General features: G+C 26.6%; 1 protein-coding gene across 2 annotated transcripts in view; it reads right to left on the bottom strand.

Moving 5' to 3' along the window:
- LOC119671169 overlaps positions 1-18,732 on the bottom strand; it is a 38,395-nt gene extending 19,663 nt beyond the window's left edge. The window contains exons 1-2 of one of the 2 annotated variants that reach the window (XM_038081704.1): positions 18,509-18,732; positions 9,363-9,634 (exon numbers count right to left, since the gene is read on the bottom strand). In XM_038081704.1, coding sequence (XP_037937632.1) covers positions 9,363-9,485 — 123 coding nt within the window. In that variant the 5' untranslated portion in view covers positions 9,486-9,634; positions 18,509-18,732. The remainder of the gene's footprint in view (positions 1-9,362; positions 9,635-18,508) is intronic. The other variant, XM_038081705.1, reaches the window with a different exon arrangement.
- Positions 18,733-19,004: the final 272 nt, after the last annotated feature.

Genomic DNA, 19,004 nt, shown 5'->3' with positions numbered 1-19,004 from the left:
ACTTACACAAATAGATTATATTTAAAGATTGTTGTTGTTAACAAATTGTTGCATTTTAATTAAATATATTATTAACTATAATAAATTCAATGATTTTGTATTGGTGTCGATTTTTTTATAACGACCTTATATGTCAGCTAATTGTTTTAACCTTCTGCTGAATAATAATTTTGCAATATCAAAGATTAATATAATATTTTTTTATTGATATTTGCAAATTTCTTAATTCAATATAAAAATAATTGAAAGCTAAAAAAACTAATTAATAAGAGAAAAACTATCGCTTTTAGGTTTAAACATTATTATTATACAATCCTGTATTTGCTCAAATATTTATAATATATATGATTTATTAATAATAATATATTTTTACTTAATATCAAACAAAATATTTAAAAAAATATGTATACTTTAATGTATATAATACAAATTATATAATAAAAATATTTAATTTAATTTAAAATTTAATAAATTAAAACTGAATTTTTATGTTTTGATAAAAAATAATTTAAATATTAATTGAACTAAATACCATTTGTTTTATACTTTGTTGGAAATTTGAACAATTTAATTATTTATAAATATTTTTTTAAACACTGTCATAAAAATATTTTATGATTATTATTTAATTGTCAGTAATTGTTTTGGATTTTTTTTCGAATTCCGTTCAATATGTGCTCTTAAATAAAATAACAGACCATATGTAAATATGTTTTCAGATCAATAATTAAGCAATTTTGAAACATCACTAATATGCATAAATTTGTTATTTATTGCGGATAATATAAAAACTAGAAAAAACTATCTATATATTAAAGCCTTAATTAACTTGCATTTAATTCTGTTAAATATAGTATGGCGCTTAGGTTGAACATTAATTACGTGACTGTAGATACCTGTAATTTGAATGATTTATTTTTCATTTAACTGAACATGCTAAGTTGTTACGATATATAACACATAAGATAGAGATTAGACATATAATTTAATAAATTAATATTATATATATTAATATATTATATTAAAATTTTTTCATTCTATATTTATTAATATATAATATCAAATATTTTTTTTTTAATTTTATCTTCAGTAGTATATAATACTCAATTTTTTATAATTCTTAAAACTTCAATATAATAAGTGCTACATAATCGTAGTAGAACTTAAATATTGTATAATATATAATATAAAATAAAATATATAAATATTACATATTTGCAACAATTTTATATAACTAGAAAAAAAGTATAAATAAAAATTAAAATTAAATAAAACACTAAAATAGAAAGAACTAACGTTGACGATATATTATCTGAAGAATAAATATGTGGCTAAATTATATGAATATAATATAATAATATAATATAATAATATAATACAAATATAATAAAATAATACTAAAACTTCATTTATAAATATGATAGTATTTATTTGCAATTAAATAAACTTCATTGATGCATTTTAACAAAGAAATCATGAATAAATTACATTTTCATAAATGTAATTATATATATATTTTGATATATTATGATATTCTGTTCATTCATTATAAATTTATTTACCAATCTATCTGTTTTAAATGAGTTTTCTAACTAAAAATAATTTCATTCATAAACGATAAATGTTCATAATGACCTTCCAATATCCAGGCAAGGAAATTGGGATAAATGATTAGTTTTTTTTAAGTTCCTGTTCGTTTAAATTTCGTTAAATTTAAATTTCTAATACAAAATTCGTTAAATATTTAAAACATATTAAAATACTTCCAAAATCGTCAAGAGATAGCATTGTACTATTGAGTCTCATCATTGTACTATCACTAATCTCATCAATATCATCATCATCAGATTGTTAAACTCTTTTAGAATGTTAACCATAGATGTGCTCAAAGTAAAATCTCATAACTGTCCACCCCGAAAAATGATAGATCAATGGCAAATGTGTTCAAAAAAAAAAAAACGAATATTATCAACTTTTTTTTTCTATTTAAAGTCAGAATTTTGATAAAATAAAATTGGGCTGTCCTCTATTAAAAATGTTTACAATTTAAAGTATTTTGATAACCAAATTTTAAGTTTTGTATTTAAAGTATTTTAAAACAATCAGTTGAGGCAATCAATTTTCACATATCAGTAAAGCAAACAGAAATTTGTATTAATTAAATCTTCAATATATTAAACACTTGATGTATAAATTATCAGTCTATCTATATTTATAGTTCTGTCTTATGAAAATTCCCATAAAAAGTGCTTTCAAAGAGCATAAATATTCTGTTAATTATAATGTGAGCTATTATATACATCTAATTATTATGTTATCTGCATTAAGAATTTATATTTATAAACGAAAGTAGTAGTGAACAATTACTTAAATAATAAAATTATAAACAGTTTAAAAAATCCTTACTGTACATTAATATTGACTTCATTTTTGGTAAAATATATAAAGTATAACATTTTTGTAAATAAATAAAATAAATAAAACTTTGGATCAGTTGGTTAAGGAGCGCTGACTCTGAGTTTTAAATTTGGCAGGGTATGAGTTCGATTCCTGGTACTTGCAGTCTCAAAAATTTATTTACGAATAATTAAATACAGGAATTATTTCCAACACCACTGATGATGGGTATTTGGCAATACTCGACGAAACAGCTGTACAGTCAGCCAAAAATTCAATTAATTAAAATAATATAAGAAAGAATTTTTGTTGTTGTAGTTTACTACTTTTCGAATAAACCTTTTTTAAAAACTAATATATATATATATATTGTTATAAATAAGAAATCATAAAATAAATTTGAACTGGTATTTATTGCCAGAAATGCTTGTATCGAAAGTTTGTTAGTATAGATTTTATTATAAAATATTTTTTGATAAATTGTTTGAAACTATGTATGAGGCAATGATTACAAAATTTCAGTTTCAAAATGATTTAAAGCCACAGACGCAATTAGTACTTCATAAACTGATTCAAATTAGACAGAAATGTTGTAAACAAGTGATCGGTTCTAAAAGCGCTAATAAAATATAATTATACGCAGCAAAATGCAAGTGAATTGCATTAAGCTTCTAAAGTTTTTGAAGGTGTCTTTCCAGTTTTACTAATCTATGTAGCAATATTTGTCGACAGTAGGTGTGTACTAAATACAAAAATGCTTAAAATAAATTATAAACAGAATCGGATTGCAACATTAAGTAATAACTTGAAATATGACATTCTTACATGTTTCACATTAGTATTATGAATACAATGAAGGATATATAATAGTTATCAAAATTAAAACAAAATTTTATATCATAGTTCAGTAAATTGCAATGACAATATTTGACAATGCTGCGTATGGAATGTCGCTATATAGTTTGTTCAGTATATGACCTATCCAGCTGTATTTATGTTAAGTTATGTACTCTCATCAGCAACTAAATTGTAGGAATATTATGGTAAATATATCACTATTTCGATTAAATTATACAAATGCATGATTTTTTGCATAATATCTAATATAGATTTACATCAATAATAATTTTGTGTTCGTGTTAGCACTTATTAATTTGCTATTATTAGTTTCCTCAATTTAATACATCTTTTTAAATGGAGTATATTTAAACGATATCGAGATATGATATTAACAAGAGCCATAAAAATAAGGAAACCATTTTTATGAGAGTTTATAAAAACATTCCCGATTGAGTTGCTAGTTAATCTATCCGATATGACATATTAATTAACTAATATGTAACATGAAATACAAATTATTTCTAATGAGTATTTGTGAAAATTTTTCATATCATGTGATATGTAAATTAGTTGTTATACAGAGTTTATATTTGAAGCAAATATTTAGTGAAGGTAATTATAAGATGCAATGCAATAGCCGTACTAAATGTTCGCAAAGGTGAAATAAACCAGTATTTCGGCATAGAAGTATTTAAACAATTTTTTCGAAACTATAATTATAAAATATTTCTTAAAAGGTGAGTATATATTATACATAAAAGTTAGTCACTGTAGTAAAAAAATGTATAAAAAATATTTTAGCTGCATATTCCAAATACAATGTGATTTGCAACTTCCAGTAGCGCACAAAGTATTTCACGCAATAACGAATTCAAAGTAACCGTGTTGTCAACAAGAAGTTGAGTAATTCATTTGTCTGCCTTTCGTATGTGTTGTGTTGATCATACGCACTGACGTACCTACAAATGCTCACAAAGCAATCGCACAAGCATAAGAAGTAATTGTATGTGCTTTGAGCATTGCTGGCGCCCGCAAAAAAAATTGAGAGTGACTCTGTGTAGGTGCAGCCATGCTACAGTAATAATAGCGTAATAATGTAATTGTGTTATTCTCTTTAAATAACAATTACAACAACAAAATATAATTGCATTTTTTTCTATTGAAATTTGTTATTAGCATTTTGTTATTGTAATTTTGCTAGTCACCACGTGTTTTTAAGTAAATACCAGTTACTTGAAATGATCGATTTGTTGACAAGCAATACTGGCGAATGTCTCACTGCTTTCGAATATTATTCACTTTTTGTTTTATTGATGTAATATTGTTTAATAATGTTTGAGTAAAAATTTTTTTATTTCATTTTAATTATTTAATGTCATTTTTATTTTTGTCATAAATATAAATTATCACTTAATTGCTGTGGGCAGCTTGTTGACCCATTAAAAAATTTACTACTAAAAAGTAATTCAGTAAATAGAATAAAAAAAACCATTGATTGCATAAAGATAGGTTCAATAAATTGTATAATATAAAAAACAAATTAACAGCTCTCAAGTTCATGTAAAGGTAAATTATTTAAATTGATTTTGTATGAGTTTTAGTGAAACTAATGAAGAAATTATAATTTAATGTTGTCATTAAAACGACAACATTAAAACTGGCCTATGTACCACCTAGGAATAAAAGGATTTAATATATATAAATGATTGAAACGTTAGATTTGGACTGAATCTATTCATTTTCTAGTAAATATATTTTGGAAAATTTGCGCCTATGCATGTAACGCAATTTGTATTATTACAAATAAATTATTAAATTAAATAACAAATAATTATTATAAATAAAGTCATAGAAAGGTAATAATGATACTTTGATAAAATACCAAAATGATGATTTATACAACCCAAATCCCTATAAATTGTTTCAATTGATATTTAAAATTATTTTAAAAATTTCTATATTACTTTAAAGGAATTTGAGCATTTCAAAAAAGGACTTCAAATTCGTACAATTACTTCCTACAACTCCTATTTTCAATAAGCATTTACCTTTTCTGCGTTATGTGGGGCTTTCCTTGACGTACTAAACTTTGTGGATTTCAAGTCAACGCTGTATAAGGGAGCTTAACATAGGGTTGACGTAACGAATGAAAAATCACCATACTTTCCTTAATGTATTTTTGAGCAGATATTGCATTGATTGGTAATTCGTCATAGTTCTTCAATAGATATGTTCTAGGTCACTATATTAGGTGAGTATATAGCAGTTTTTCAATAGTAATTACATTAACCTACTTTTTTTGGAGAGTCTTTTCTCTCCTAGATATCAACCTAGATACTGATTTGCTCCCCTGAGAGTTACATTATTCTTATTGTTGTCTGATATGCATACATCTTTAAATCAAGATTAAAAAATAAAATGTAATAAGTCTGATCTTACGATCTTGCTTTATTAAACTTATAATCAAATTTAATTTAACATTGACTCTGAGTTCATTCATTAATGTTTTTATTATAAATATAAGTGCATTTAAAAAATCACAATAAGTTGTGAACTACATTTTTTCACAACGAAAATAGCAGTTTCGTAAAATATTTTTAGTATTTTACATATTTTTTTTTTGCATAATTGAGAAGTCAGTGATTGGTAATATGTTTAAAAATAAATATTATTAGAAAATTATCAAAAATTTATTAAGTTGAGGATTGAGAGCAACTAAATTCAATTAAAATTTATTTTAGATTCTTTTATTAAAACTTAATGATTAGATTATTCTTAATTTAAACAAACTGAAAGTTGGAGAGTATATATAAACTTATAAGTCGATTGGTCTCAACTTAAATAAATTGAGTTATGAGGAAAATATATATATCTCTTTAGAATTTGATTGGGCTTAACATAAGCAAACTGAATTATGATGTATATATATGAATGTCTACTTAGACCACAATTGGTCTTAGCTTAATTAAGTTAAATTATAATGAACTTAACTTAAACAAATTGAAAGTTGGAGTGTATGTATGAATATCTATTTAGGGCGCGATTGGTCTCAAATTAAATAAATTGAGTTAAGAGCAATATATATAAGTGTCTATTTAGAAATTGATTGGGCTTAACATAAGGAAACTGAATTATAAGGAAGGAATGTATATAAGTGTCTACATAGACTCTGATTGGTTTTAACTTAAATAAATAGAATTATAATGAATACATGTATATGAGTATATACTTAGAGTTCCCAAAACAAAAGTAAAATATTTTGTATTACACAATTAGTTGACATAACAAACTCACTTATAAGTAAGAACGAGTATTATCGAAGTTGGAACATACATATATACTAGATATATATTTAAGATATTAAAAATATAATAGCTTAATAGTGAAAAACTTTTTGAAGTTAAAAATGTTGTACTTTAGAGTTTAACATTTCACATCAATAAAAATGATCTACAATGTTTAAGTGTTCAGAAATGACAATTAACAACAAAAAGTTAAACGGAAAAAATTATTTTTTAAATTTGTTTATTGAACTTTTGAAAGTGTTTACTTTAAACAATTCCTGTATTGTTTTAAATATTCTAATAAACATAATTCTCTGTTAAATCGTTTAAAGGTTAATTACGACTTAGCGATGAGTAGTTATTAACAGCAGTACTCGCTAGATGAAGCCACTAAGCTGAAACGCTTGTACTAAAGGCTAGAGGCAGTTAGCGTAACATTTTCAGCACATAAAAACTATTTCAAAACAAATATGAATGCTTGCAAAAATATAAAATGGCTTTTTATATTTATAGATTTGAAGTTTAACAGTCTAAGCACACGCCGTTGCACTTTCATGTTTTTTTGTTTTTTGTAGGTTTTACATACATAGTTGCTAAGTGCAACTAATTGGTTACCCGCGCAAAATTGCATTCGCCGACAGACTTTGGTGTTGAGCTTGGAATTTGTGGGCAGTATTTGGCAATGGCGACTGTTAGACTCATGAAAAGTTTAAAAATATTTGTCAACAAATTTAAAAATTTTTCATTTTTGTCTGATAAGTATTGGAAATTTTTGGGGAATCCATGGTTATATGCTTATATACTGGACGCAGAAGCAAAATGTAAGTTGATTGCATATTATCTGCCAAATTATCATGTTTATTATTGGCCATTGTTATAAAATCACTTTCGATTTCTTTTGCAACTCTGAAGCGGACGAAATCTGTTATTTCCTTAAAATGTTGCTCATGGCGTGTATTGACTGGTTTTCTGCTGGTAATACCGGATTTACTTTTTATACATAAACACAGGCATGTTATACCATGTAATGCTATAACATTTACTTTTTTTATTTTTTTTCTTCTCAAATGCAAATAATTGAAACTATTAACAGATAAAAGTGTATGTTTTTGAAAGGAAATAAAAAATTGTTTGAGTTTTGAAGGATACTTTTATTTTGTTGATTTCATTTTGTTGTTGATTAAGTAGGGCAATATGTTGAAAGTGTTATATATTTTGTACTACTTTTTTTGTAAAATCTTATCAAACAAGTTTAGTCACGTTTACTTCGAGTTCAGAAATATATCTTAAGCACACGTTTTTCATTTATGTAAAGTATTAATAGTAGTTTAGTTAGAACAAAAAAGAATTAATCTAATTTTCTTGATTTTTTTTTCGGTCATTAAGTAACACAGAAAATACAAACTATTGGATGAAACTAATTTTCAAATAAAATTAAAATAATTTTTATCATTTTGTATCTAAATTAAGCAGTTAATTAGAAATTTGTTGGTAAAAAATACTAATGATTTATTATCAACTATAGCAAACGACTGAACAAATCAAAATTTGTTTTAGGTAATATTTATTCAGGTTTTTTTTATTTTAACATTCACCCGACGTTTTGTAAATTTTTTCCAACATGTTCAGCCACCAAAGTTGACTTATTCTAGTCAAATGTTGTAGGTATTAACACAACAACGGATCAGTTCGTAGAATAAGTAAAAGAAAAACAAATTATTGGCTAAATTCGATATTATTCCCCAACGAAGTCTTTTTTGAGAGTAACACAATTACTCCAGCGCTTTTCTAACACTTCAATACCATGCTGAATCTTGTGTAAAGATTCATCTTTGTCTTTTAAATATGCATCAGATTCTCGAAACTACAGTTTCGGCGGATCCAAAAATCTTTTCTTGGCTCACTTTTTTGAGGTCTGCGAACAGTTAGAAATTTCTGCACACCAGATCTGGCGAATACGGTGAGTGAGGCAGTAGTTGGAAGTGTAAGTTATGCAATTTGGCCATAGCAACCAAAAGTGGACTTTGTTGTTCCTTATATGAGACTATTTTTTTCGTTATTTCCTCCTTCAAATGCATCAGTTGGAGTCTGTAGCGATCGCTATTGATGGTCTGGTCTTTTTTGAAGGTAGTCGGTGTAGAAAATTCGATGGAAAGGTCGACCCAAAATACGAATACCATTACCTTGCCAGTTGTTTGTAGCGTTTTTGGGCGCTTTGAGCGCGGTTCGTCGGCTGTTGTCCTTTTAATTGACAGCCTATTGGACTCTGAAGTGCACTGGTGTATGCAAGTTTCATCCATTGTTATATACTGGTCCATGATATGATCGATGACAAGTTTCGTCTATTGTTAAATACTGACGTAAAAACTCTTTTTATTTCGTTTCAGTAGGAATTATTTATTATATCTTTTTGCACTCTTCTTTATATAGGTTATCTTAAGTGACATAGCATAAAGAGTGAAAAATTATAGCAATTTTATGATTGAATTCTTTATTCCAATACTACTTTATCACAATACATATATTGAGAATTATTGTTTTATATACTAAAAAAATTTCTAATGCACTTGTTAAGTCATGCACTTCAACTGCATTGTTAGAATTCTTTGAGTTAGTTCCGGTATTTCAACAAAATTCAAGATAAATATTTAATCTCAAGCGATATTATTAACTCGATTCGATTTGATTTATGTAAGCACTTTCATAAACTGTTGCTAAAGTGCAAGTTTATTCAGTGAGCTCAGCACTGTTTTTCTCGAGTAAATATAAACACTTTTGTTATTAAATAAAAATTTAAAATAAAAATTCAAAATATATACAATTTGGTAAATATTGACTTACCTTTCCATTTGCAAGTGGAATCTGTAGCACATCTAATTCCTTGTTATTGGCAGGCAGAGGAACGGCGGATATGAGTACGGCTGCGCTGCATAAGCATGCCAATGCAAATATGTGTTGCTTCATTGTGTTTGTAAAAGTGTGTGCGTTTGTGTTAGTTGTGGCTTAAAGTGAGTATTTAAATAGTCCAAAATTTCTAGAAAAATGGACGGATACGTATATGCTAACGCTTCGACTTAAGTTTTATGACTAAAAGTATAAACGTTTAACGGTTTCTGAAATGAAACGAAATATAGAAATTTAAAAGTTATTTCTGTTCAAAGTTTATGTATATATATATATATATTCTCTATATTAGAAAAAAATGAATTTATTAAAAACAAAACAAAAATTAAAAACATGTTTCTAAGTTAAGCCTTCAGTAGACGCAATGAAAGCCTCAATTAAAAACCGGCCAATTTTCGAGTGTGTTAAACCCATAAACGTAATTTTAAAAAATAATATAAAAAAAATTTATTTCAAAATCACTTCATATCTAAACTGTCCGGTGTGTGATCTGCCGCATGACCTTGGACCTTAAATGACTCGGCATTTTTCTCTATAACTAACGATAGTTTTAAGATTGTCTTTCGAACTAATAAAACTAAATTGATGTTGTTAAAATAATCAAATCGGTCAAAGTATAAAAAATCTGTCTCTAACACTATATCACTACATCACTACAAATAAACAAAATCAAAAACAGAATAGTTTGTGCGGTCAGGGGTAAACGTTTGGTATTGCAGGTGCCATTTTATTTTTTTCAAACAGATATTATAATAAATTAATATTTTTTATTTGAATGGTTTATCGATTTCATTGAATATATTATTGTCTTCTCTTTAGCAATTTTAAGACTGTGCAAGGTCGTTCATAAATTAGTCAAAAGCACTTGAGGTATTTTTTCCCCTCTATTGACTTGTGTATTAACAAAATTATGCTAATCAGAATTGTCAACAGGCAAGTTCAGGCAATGCGCCTCAGCATTAACACTTCTGCCAAGTACATAAAGCTCGTAATTAACATTAGCGGTACCTGTGTTTTCTGCTGCAGCTTAACAGACCCACAACTTAAACAGTTTCAGACATAAAATTGATTGCTTTCTGGCCAAAATTGTTTGATGTTTACTTGGTGCAAAAATTTTTATGTGAATCAATCATTTATGAGTGTCCATAATAGTCGTATATAATTTTATTGACATTGTTGGGTAAAAAATAAATAAAAATTGTTGAAATGAGTAATTGATTAGATATTGTATTGTTATATAGTTTTTTTAGAGCTTTTAGGTTGAATTTATTTTACGTTAAGGTAACTGCTCAGGGCTACTGAATGAAAAATTCAATGTATTGTATAGAAGTTGAGACTTCAAAATGATTTCCGTAAGACAGGAAGTAGTATTGTAGTATTGAAATTAATAAAACAAAAATAAAAAAACAATTAAAAAAGAAAATAAAATAAGAAAAAAAAATAAAAAAGTAAAATTAATTTATATATATAATTGTATACATAACAGTGACTAAGTAACTATAAAAACTAACTGTTAACAGTTTTCACTTTAATAAAATTTTTGTGCCGACTTATTTGCTATATTAAAAATTATGTATATAAGTAGGTCAGTTTGAGTTATAGCAACGATTCTAAGGAGCCACTTAGGTCTATTGGCTTATAGTGTTTGCATATAAAAACATAAGTGGTTGCAAAAAACGCCTTAAATCTTTGGTAAAGTAAAAATGTATATAAGTATATTCATAATATATTGACAATATATTAAAAATATACAATATATTAAATATATTAAGCTGAGGTTGCTGGCTGGACACCTCAGGAGAGATATTGACCAGCGTTACTATTTCACTAATGTGTGGGTCTGTCTAATTTGACAGAAAGTTGTGTTTGTGTAGATGAAGAGTTACTTCTGAGTGTATTCTAAGTGGCTACCGGACTTATTTTGCATCAATAATATCACATGTTGACTTTGTTAAGATTTTAAATGTCTGGCTTAATTAATTTAGTAAATAATGTTAGGGATTTTTGTTTGTAGATGTCACACATTAATATATAATTTATTTAAACTTAATTATTATAGAATTTATTAGAAGTAATTAAAATATTTCAAATTAAACTAAAAATATTAAGGCCGTGTGCGAGTTCAAGTGAATTGATGGTAAATTGAGGGAAATAGTAAATTATGTCGGTATGGCAGCGCATGTTGGTATTTACCAGAATTTCGAATTTGATAAAAATTTAGTAAATTATATGTCACTATTTTGAAAATTTTATAAGATATTTGATGAATAAATAAATAAATTTGAAAATTTTAAATTAAAAATAATAAATTAATCCAATAAATAAATATATACATAAATGCAGTGCAAAAAATCCCTAGGAAATATCAATTTACTTTACCTCAATTTACTCAAACTCGCACATGGCCTAAAGATTAATTTTAAGCTATGCTTATTTATCTTTTGTTTACATAAATATAAACTAAATTATGTATATTCCAAATATAGCATGTGTATATAATAAAGAACAAGTAAATTTTTTAAATTAATTTTATGTTATATTTCTAATTTTCCAGAAGCTAAATACCTACTAATATTTTATGAGTGAATCAGGTTTTTTGTTAATTAAAATTCATTCAAAGCAGTAAATAGTCTAAAATAATCTCGAATAATTTAGTCAACTAAAGACAAGTTACATAAAAAATTAATAATATATATATTATTTAAATTTATATATGTGCATATCTATGTATGTACAATGTATCAATGTATGTATCAGTTAAAATAAAAATTCGAAACAAATCTCATCGAAATCATTTAAAATGTGACAAGCAAATTTGTTAATAAAATTTTGAAAATTATGCAAAATCAAAGCCGGACAAGTGTTGCTATTAAATATATTTTTAGCCAATTTGTTTTTTTTTTTTCATTTGTTTTTATTTGTTTTAAAAAATAATTATCAAATATAAGATTTCTTAATATTAAATTACAACATTTGTATGCAAGACAATAAAATTACACGTTTCATGACATTTACTAAATGAATCAACACTATCAATGGAATCTATTAACCCTATTATTAATTTTTTATTAGCAACAAATTGTTAATAGAAACAATGGAAAGCAAAAGTGATAACACCACTGCAAGTCTGCTTCTTCTTCAGCGTCTTCTTCTTTTTTTGTGTTGTGTTTGTCGGCCCTACTTTTGTGGTTCAATATGTTAACCAATACTTTTGCTTCGTTTTATTTTATTTTGATTTGTTTTGTTTTTGCAGCAAGTGTTTTTGCACGTCACGCCATTATCGAGCAACAACAAAAACTGCTGTTGGCAGCGTAATTGTGTTTGCGTTTGCTTTTGCGCAGGCACACCGGCATGACATGACGCTCGATGCCTGAATCCGCTTTTATGTTATGTCATCTGTGAATGTTTGTGCGAGTATGCAACATGTGGCTTATGTTTTTTTTTTTTTCATTTGCTTGTCTTATTGTTATTACTGACGATGATTTTCGTTAACGAAAATATCTCTTTTTGTTGCTGCTATTTCATTTACTACTGCATTGCTACTTTTCCCGTAATTCTTTAATTTTATTGTAAATTTGTTATACGAGTGATGTGCAGTTTTTGGTTTTTTTTTTTTTGACGGAATTTATTGTTTTCTTTTCTGTTTACATAACAAGCAATAATTATGTTATTCATTATCATAAGTACCACTGTATCACTGTACTAGTATACCAGCAACAATTGAAAGCCTCATTATTAATCAGCAACATTTGTGGCTCAACTACCTCCGCAAATTGTCAACACACAAATGTATATAAACATTTCATTGCAAGTTGATTCTTTGGTATTTGTTGCTTCAATGGTAATTTTTGTGTTATTACAATTGCATTTTAGTGTTCATGTTTATGCTAAAGCTTCGTCATTTAATGCATTTTTAAATTGCAATAGGATTTTGCGGTTTATTGCGTTTAAAATATGCAAAGTGTTTCCGAAGTACTTATATTTATAGGTAAACGAGCATAAATTCAGTTATGGTAATCGTCTTACTTGGGTTTGTACAATATTACGCGATGTTGCTTCAGGAAGTATTATGAATAAATTAAGTTTGTTTAATAATTTAAAATATTAGGATGCTAGATAATACATCACATAAATATGTTCAACTGAATATAATAGATGAATTGATATGAATCAATGCGATTTATAGAAAGATGCTAGAGAATATAGAATAGAAATAAACAGAGTACCGGCTGCTAAAGAAGCGGAGCATCGTGACCATAATTGATCTCTTGTGCCAGAGAACATAGTTCGTACGAAATTTAAGAAAGCTAAAAGCTGAATAAAATTGACCAATATGAATCGATGAGGTTTATAGAAGGCATTATAATTGGCATTTAAAACAGAAATAGAACATTTTCAACATCACTTAAGTAATTTAGCCATCGATTTTTGAACTTCCGGAGGAAAAGGAACATATTTAATAACAAAATGATCTAATCCTGAAATAGTCTTTTTACCCACTGTGCGGGTTAAAACGAATTAATATGTATCTTTAAATGACAGACTGTAGATGGAAGAGTTCTATTTTGACCAACTAATATTTAATAGACCAGAGAACAGTAATAACTGCTGTCAGTCTAAACAAAATCCTCTGTAGTGTTGCTCAACAGCGTTAATTATTAATTATTTATTAATTATTTATTATTATATTCAAGATATAATATTTCCCTCGCATCACAAAAAGACGAGATATGATCTAAATATATTCAATAAGTAAAAGATAATATTGCTAGACAAACTCATCACGGTTGTTTCAAGACTGATAACAGTTATTACTGGTTTTTAGCTATGGATTCTCAGCTGTGATTCTCAATGATATTAAACTTTATGCTCTTTATGCTTATATCTAATTTAATTTTATAATTTGCCAAAATTAGTTTCTAAATTAAAAAAAAAGTCTTAGTGATCAATTGAGCTAATCTATTGCTATTATTTTTTCAAATGTTCTACTTTTTAACTCTAGAAATTATTTGAAATTAATTGTCTTAATTGAAGGTGAAGCCGTTACGCTAGGGTGAACTTTTAACTATTTTAATGCACATTATATTTATACATACAATAAATAGTCAATATAAAATAGAGATAAGTTTTAGATTATTTTGTTCTCACAAATTAAAGTATCATGCTTATAATAATATATACTTCACAAAACAATTAAAAATTTATTTAAAAAATATCAGTTGAGCTACTGATATATTTTGCATAATAGATCTTTTAGGTCGCAGTGTATTATCCCTTTTCCATAATACTGATATATTTCGGTAAGTCATCAGCATTAGTCCGAACCATACATTGAAAATATGTACAAAAAGAAAACTTTATATCAAAGTAAAGACAAGGGCTGGGCTATATTGCTTAGCTTTAAGAATGATATATTATACATTTTATATATTAAGTAGGTGTATATAATGCATATATATGCATAATGAATATTTTATTAAGTCTTTTGTACATAGTATTATTTAAATATAACGCTAGTTGCTTATTTTCAGCCGATTTATACATATCTTTTTTGATGATATTATGCTACGTTTATAACTTCAAGGAGATATGTGACCAACATTCTAAAAGCGAAATGACTTTCCTACAGTTAGGATAAGTAGACCGCAGTACTTTATTTCACTCGGAGTTAAGAGCTTTATCATTTGCTATTATATGCTATACTAAGCTCACTCTGGAACAGTGTATAGTACATATACATCAAGCATAAGTTAAGACCATTTGTAAAACTATATTCAACTATTTAACGAACTATATTAAAAGAGTAATTATTCAGGAAACTCTTAGTATGTCTTTTAAGCCAAAAAATTAAATTAACATATTTTTAAAGCTAAGAATATCTCTTAAAAGATAGTGAAATGATACCCAATTATTCTAAATATGACCGGAAAATATTTCATTGTCGGAAATTTGATTTCTTATATCTTTGGTTTTAGAATCTATATAGAATCGGTGATCTGGGGTGTATACTTAACATAATAACAAATAATTGATATTATTACCTTAAAAAAAATATTGGAATAAAATTTTATCTTAATGGTCTGAGGTATGGACAATTTTTTGAGAAAAGCAACAAATATCAATGCTTGTACTCATTATAAGAAAATATCTTTGTCAATTAAGGTACATTTTAAGAAAAGTATTGCACTATAAAGTTAAATTTATAGTATATATAAAAAAATTAGCATAAAAATATTATACATAGAATATTTAACCATTACAAGTGAAACATCTGAAAAGAAGAGCCTTAAGGAAATGTAACGGTCTATTGTGTGTTCCACATTGACTCCAGTGCAGATTTACAATTAAATACTCTAAAATTTGGAATTCGATTAAAGAGAAAAGTTAGACATTTCTGACAGTTACATTTGAAGGCTAAGAACGTTTGTTTTCAAGATGAATAAAATATACAAAAATGTATACAATTTAGTTTTATATAATTCATTGTCTATATGAATTTAAATTATTAATTCTAATTTTAATGAATTTTAAAAATAAGTAAATATTTATCAAGGTAAAACTATAGTTAAATGGGTTTATACCATTGAAAAAATGTTATAAAATACTGATTAGTATATTACTTTAATTACATCGTCTAAAGTTATTTTATTATTATTAATATTACTTAAAGATCGTCGGCTTTTCCTTATATGCTTTAGTTTAAGCGAAAATATAATTTCTTAGAGGAATTACATGTATACATAAAATTGTTGTTAGTACACTTTAGAATAACTGATATCTAAAAAGTGATATTGTAGCTTAAATAGATTATTTATTAGATACATGGTTAAGACATATATATATAGCGCTATACTAAAATACATTAAGACTGAAAAGTTTTCGGAAATTCTCATTTAAAATTCGCGCGCTGTATATTTTTCGATATTTTAAGTTTATGTAGTTTGGCAGCACTGTCCTTAATTACTATGCCAAAAATGAGCTCGATCTGTCAGACAGTTCGTTTACGGCAGCTGTTGAAACCAGTTCACCTCAGTAGTGCGTTGCGAAATGTCTTCGACGGTCGTACGACCGTCCTGGAAGGCTTTGTACCACTCATAAACTTGAGTTTTCGATAAAACTGATTCCCCATAAGCCTTTTGTAGCATTCGCAACGATTCTGCACACGAAATTTCGTTCGAAACACAAAATTTGATGCAAACTCTTTGTTCAATATTTTTTTCCATTGTTTTTTTCGCAACGCCCTACTGAGGTGAACTGGTTTCAACAGCTGCCGTAAACGAACTGTCTGACAGATCGCGCTCATTTTTGGCATAGTAATTAAGGACAGTGCTGCCAAACTACATAAACTTAAAATATCGAAAAATATACAGCGCGCGAATTTTAAATGAGAATTTCCGAAAACTTTTCGGTCTTAATGTATGTTCACTGTCTACAAAACTATTTGGTTTTTGCTCACGCGCAGCATTTTCCAACTTTAATTGCATTAATTGAGTTACTTAACATTTTAAAATTCTTTGCATTGAACTGTTATAAAAATGCAATGTTATGCATTATAATTAATAAAACTATTGTTTTTATCATAATACTAGTAGAATGCTTTGATATATTCAAGTTATTTGAATTAAAAATACTAAATTAAACAAATAATTGAAATGACTTAAGAGAACAATAAAATAATATCTTATTTAATTATTTGAAATTTTTAATTAAAAAGCATGCAATTGCAAACAGATTTTAAGACCATAATTACATGCTTTAGGCGAAAATTCGTGAATTAAAAGTGAATGGGATTTAATGCACGAAAAAAAAAATTTGTTTTTTACATACGAGAGTAAATGTATAAAATAAACCAAAAGTTACTAAAACTTTTAAAACCTCTCTTAATATATATATGTAGTTTTTCATTATTAAACCCGACTTGTAATTATATATTCACGCAAAGAATTACACATATTGAGTGCAGTCAGGTTAATGTGTTGGTGCATGTTTAAATTTTGATTATTAACTTTCAAAGTAATGAACTACTGTGAACATGCATGCAAACTAGTTCAGCATTAAAACTGGCTAAATTATTACGAATATTAAAAACTAGTAGATTTACTTATGCAATGCCATACGTACAGAACTTATACTTGCTGGTTGCATTTTTTCTTCTTCTAAATAACAAGCAACAGGCTTGGACTTTGTGTTCGAGTTTCATGCTTTGTGTAGCAAAGTTTTACTTTATCTACAAGTCACTTTCGATTAATGTGACTGCTGACTGTTATTAGGAAGCTATTAATTATAACAGTTTTTCATAAGAGCATGTATTCTGTTCTTATGTTATTTTTTAATGCTTTCCTTGCTGCCATAACAGTCGCTGTATTATTTAAAGTAAACTTTTCGTGTTGTTGGTTTTAAAAATGTTTTGCAACATTTTTAAACAGTTGCTAACAATGTTAATTACATATATAACATTTCGATAAATTTTGTGATTTATATTTGTTCTAAAATCATTTTGTTTGCTGTTAGTTTGACAGTTACGTCTAGTTAGCAGTTTTGTACTTTAATTGCAAGATAAATAAATGCAATTTGTTGCATTTTAAACGTCTATAACTTATTTGCTTTCTAATTATTGTATTAGCAGGGAATTACACAGCTAATTACATAAAAATTTAACATACATACTTACAATTGATTTATTTATATATTGTTATATTTTATTCAAATGATATAGTATAACACTTATTTGACTCAAAATGCAAATTTACTCTTTTGGCTTGTAAAAATACGTTTAGTTGCTTTTACTTTTTGTATGCGGTTATTTTATTTAATTTGTTGTTCGTTCATTACAACATTGCCTATTACACAACACATAAAAAATATAACAAATGCAATAATCAGTGGAAAAAAATCAAATCAAATTAAATCAAAAAAATTGCTTAAAATCAAATTAACACCATATATATAAAGTTTTGTAAACAACCTGGCAAAAGTCACTTAATATAGGTTAAAATCAAAAAAACAAAAAAAAATTAATGCAAGAAAATACATAAAACCTAAATAGTTTTTATAAAAAATAATGAAATTTTTAAAACACGTACAATTATAGTTTAAGCGCAGCTACTTGGATAACAAAAAAAAAGTAAACAGTTTTTTATTAAACAGTTTAGTATCCTCAGTTAAGAAACTCACGACAACGACAACGCGTTTAATTCCGTGTCTTAGCAGTTGGGCTTACAATTGATTACTAACGTAGTTTTATCACACAACAAAAGACTAAAGCTCAAAATCACTAATATTAACGTTGCCACCACAAATTTAAACAGTTTTCTTCTTCTGCTTTTAGTGAGGCTTTAAGCGCGCCAACTGACAGCTTAAAGGTGGCTTACAAGACACTTATACTCATTTTGAGTTAACGTAATATGAAAAGAGCAACAAAGAGTTTGAGCTCATTCCAATATCAACAAAATCGAACAAATTAAGAGAACCATAAAAATTTACTGCTTCAATGAAATTCCTTTTAGACTGCAATTGGAGTGTGAAAAAGTGTGTGTAAGCTTTTAATACTTGTAAGCATGTGTGTGTGTATGTATGCGT

Source organism: Teleopsis dalmanni, chromosome 1, assembly GCF_002237135.1.
Source record: "Teleopsis dalmanni isolate 2A chromosome 1, ASM223713v2, whole genome shotgun sequence".
Classification (NCBI taxonomy): domain Eukaryota; kingdom Metazoa; phylum Arthropoda; class Insecta; order Diptera; family Diopsidae; genus Teleopsis; species Teleopsis dalmanni.
This window is presented reverse-complemented; position numbering and strand designations above follow the sequence as displayed.